Here is an 844-nt window from a genome sequence, read left to right as displayed (position 1 = left end):
CGCGAGCCTCTGGCCGTCGGGCGAGAACGCGACAGAAAAGACCGAGTTGTTATGCCCCTCGAGCGTTTGCAGGCACGCGCCCGTCGCCGCGTCCCAGAGCTTGACGGTCTTGTCGTCAGAGGCCGACGCGAGCCTCTGGCCGTCGGGCGAGAATGCGATAGAACTCGACCCAATGGCTGTGCCCCTCGAGCGTTTGCAAGCAAGCATCCCAATCCAAATTCATTGGTGATAGCAATAAAACGCAAGTAGAATGCTTGGTAGGCTGTAATCTCCGTATTACACTTCTTTCTGGCGCAAATAGAAGAGCTGAGTGGTAGGTCTGGAGAGGCGATACGTCGATAACAGTAGCATTAGCTAAAAGAAAACGCTGTAAGTCATGAAGCAACGCTGACATTGCGGTGCTGTTCTCCGGCTAAATGTTTTGTTAATACGTTTCTAATACTGATTTAAAGTGGTAGCAATGCTTACATCGAGCATATCCAGCAGACAGTTTGCCATGTTGAAGCTTTCCCGGATTCGCCCCGCTAAGCCCAAAGCTTCAAGCCAGTACAGCAGACGATCGGTCAGAAAGTGGTGAACCCGATCACCATCTCGTATCTGCCGTCTGCTCTCCTTCCAGTGATGGACCCAGTATCGACAGGCATACTGGACCTCGGGTGGCAGGCGGTTATCGATAATCCCCGGCTCAATCTCGGACCGGAGCGTGCCAGGATGATGTAGATCGCAAACGTCCTTCCTAAGGGTGTCGCCGGTTGACAGCAATTCGAGGCAGCGGTCTGCTAGCCGCTTATGAATATCTTGCTTGTCGATCCAGAAGGAGTGGGTGTCGTCGTCCACAAGAAAG

At 53.0% G+C, this 844-nt stretch overlaps 1 protein-coding gene across 1 annotated transcript; it reads right to left on the bottom strand.

The window, feature by feature from the left end:
• Positions 1 to 844, bottom strand: GGTG_14436 (hypothetical protein; the record flags this gene model as incomplete). The annotated part of the gene is made up of 2 exons (XM_009232361.1): positions 1 to 412; positions 469 to 844. Coding segments are annotated over 2 exons (673 nt in total), but the record flags the coding sequence as incomplete, so codon positions are not given.

This window comes from Gaeumannomyces tritici, assembly GCF_000145635.1.
Source record: "Gaeumannomyces tritici R3-111a-1 unplaced genomic scaffold supercont2.432, whole genome shotgun sequence".
Classification (NCBI taxonomy): Eukaryota; Fungi; Ascomycota; class Sordariomycetes; order Magnaporthales; family Magnaporthaceae; genus Gaeumannomyces; species Gaeumannomyces tritici.
Note: the sequence above shows the minus strand (reverse complement) of the source record. Positions and strands in the feature narration are given on the sequence as shown.